Here is a 2500-nt window from a genome sequence, read left to right as displayed (position 1 = left end):
TTATGGTTAAAATGAATAAAATATTATGTTTATTTGATTTAAATAATTTTAAACCTAAAATTGTACAAATGTAATTTAAGAAACGATGAAATCTGTTTTATTTACTCCTCCTCCCCCAAACTTTATTTTAATTTTTTTCGCAAATTATTACTTTCTATTTTAGTGTTTATCTTATTTTTTTAGTGATTAAATGTAGAATTTAGAAAGCACGACTAATTAAGTGAAATCATGTAACTTCTACAAATTGACAAACATGGTAAAAAAACTTTTTAGGTCCTATGAGATAGTTTTTTTTTTTTTTTTTTCCACAAATGCCATCTTTTCTGTGTTTTTTCTTTTTCCAGCAATTTATTAAAAGTAAAAAAAAAAATGCAAATAAAGTTTAGACCTCGATGAATTAAAGTTTTATTTATTACCAAATTCTGTTTTCCGTTTTGTTGTTTCTGGATTCTGTTTTAATGTTTTGATTTCAATTTTAATAATAAATAGTTTTTTTTCTTCAATAATAAGATCTGTGTTTTCTGCAGTTGTAAGCTGGCTCAGTCTAACGGCTGGGGTGTGATGGTCAGCCATCGCTCCGGTGAGACGGAGGACACCTTCATCGCTGATCTGGTGGTCGGTCTCTGCACAGGACAGGTAGCTGATACACCTCACACTGCACTTGTGCTCAAACCGTGCAAACCAAGCATTTTAAATGCAGCTGAATGAGAATCTGCCACACTGACACGTGTTCTGATGTGACCAGATCAAGACCGGCGCCCCCTGCAGATCAGAGCGCTTGGCAAAGTACAACCAGCTGATGAGGTCAGCAGTGACATCATACCCTCCTCAAATCAGCCGTCCAATCAGAGTGTGCAAACCCTCACCTGTGTGTGTGTGTGTGTGTGTGTGTGTGTGTGTGTGTTCCGCAGGATCGAGGAGGAGCTCGGTGAAAAGGCCAAGTTCGCAGGCAAAGACTTCCGCCATCCCAAACTCTGAATTTCTTCTTCCAGCAGCACTGCAGAAGCTCTGATGTACTTTCTTTGAAGTAAGACGTAAATAAAACAATGGAAAGAAATGAAGTGTCTGTGTCTTTATTCCCGTGCTGTAACAATCCAAACACAGTGAATGACGTACCAGGGTTATTATAGTTAACTAAAATTAAAAACTATACTTTAAATATTACAAAACTTAAAACATATTTTATTTCAGATAGTTGCCAAGGCAACATGTCTAATTTCCATTTAGTTTAACTTGATGTACAAAAAATTAAAATAAATTAACTATGTAGTCATATTGAATTTCTTTTTTATAAAAAACGAAAAAAAAAAAAAAAACTAAATTATTAAAGCTTAAAACCAAACATGGAAAATATCAAAAATAAATGTAATCCAACATATAAATAAAACTAGAGGATAAATTTAATTATACAAGTACACTGTGAAAATGTTGTAAATAAAATGACTTCTAATTCAGTGTGATAATTACCATTTCTTTGTAAATATTTGTGAAACTTTACTACTGGAAATTATTTCAAAGTAAGTCCTAAAGCAAGATTTTGTCAGCAGATTTTACTTTGCAAATCTCTATTTTAATTTCATGTTTGATTTAATGAATCATTCAGGTTTTTATTAACCCACAAACCCTGTTAAAGCACATTTTCACCCAGTTTTTGCCCATGACTATCAAAAATCTCATTGTGAATAATTAATCCATGCATATATGTATATTTTCTGAGCTGGTGATGTTTAATCAGAAAGTCATAACTGGATCTTGACGTGTGCAAGATCTTAAGCCCCGCCCTGTTTTGATGTACATATTCATCAATTAGTGTTTGTTGTGAAAATGTGATCAGATGTGCATCATTTTGGGAGGAAGTGTGACAGTCTTGTGTTTGAGATGTGTGTGGACTGAGAACGCAGAGCTGAAGGATCGCAGGCTTGTGTGTGTGTGTGTGTGTGTGTGTGTTGCTCGGAGACGCTCATCGGGCCGCAAGCGTTTCAGCGCAGCATCCCACAAACAAACGCCTCTGTCATGTGAAGGTGAGTGTGATGTAGACTCCAGAGGTCAGAGGTCAGCCGGCTGTATTGTCAGCACACAGGAAGTTGTTTTGTGATGCTCTCAGTCCTCCATCATCTGTCCTCCGCTTTCACACGCTCCTCTGCTGCTGTCGCATTCACACACTTGTGTGCAGGGAAGAAGTGTTGACATTATATGAAATAATCTTAATTGTCACAAAAAATGCTATCTTGATTTCCTATATTTACACTAAAGGTCAAAATTTCAAATGATTAAGTTTTGTTTTTCAAATAAGGCTCTTCTGCTCATCAGGGCTGCATTTATTTGATCAGAAATACAGTAAAAATAGTGTAATATTATTCTAATGTAAATCATCTGTTTTCTGTGTGAATCTGTGTTAAAGTGTAATGTATTTCTGTGATGCTCCGCTGTATTTTCAGCATCATTCCTCCAGTCTTCAGTGTCACATGATCTTCAGAAATCACAATAATATGATGATTTA

General features: G+C 35.1%; 1 protein-coding gene across 1 annotated transcript in view; it reads left to right on the top strand.

Moving 5' to 3' along the window:
• The window catches only part of eno3 (enolase 3, (beta, muscle)), a 13298-nt gene extending 12243 nt beyond the window's left edge, over positions 1-1055 (top strand). The window contains exons 10-12 of the mRNA XM_059528529.1: positions 528-636; positions 746-804; positions 912-1055. Of these exons, the coding sequence (XP_059384512.1) occupies positions 528-636; positions 746-804; positions 912-978 (235 nt within the window). The 3' untranslated portion in view covers positions 979-1055. The remainder of the gene's footprint in view (positions 1-527; positions 637-745; positions 805-911) is intronic.
• Positions 1056-2500: the final 1445 nt, after the last annotated feature.

This window comes from Carassius carassius, chromosome 37 (genome assembly GCF_963082965.1).
Source record: "Carassius carassius chromosome 37, fCarCar2.1, whole genome shotgun sequence".
Lineage (NCBI taxonomy): Eukaryota > Metazoa > Chordata > Actinopteri > Cypriniformes > Cyprinidae > Carassius > Carassius carassius.
This window is presented reverse-complemented; position numbering and strand designations above follow the sequence as displayed.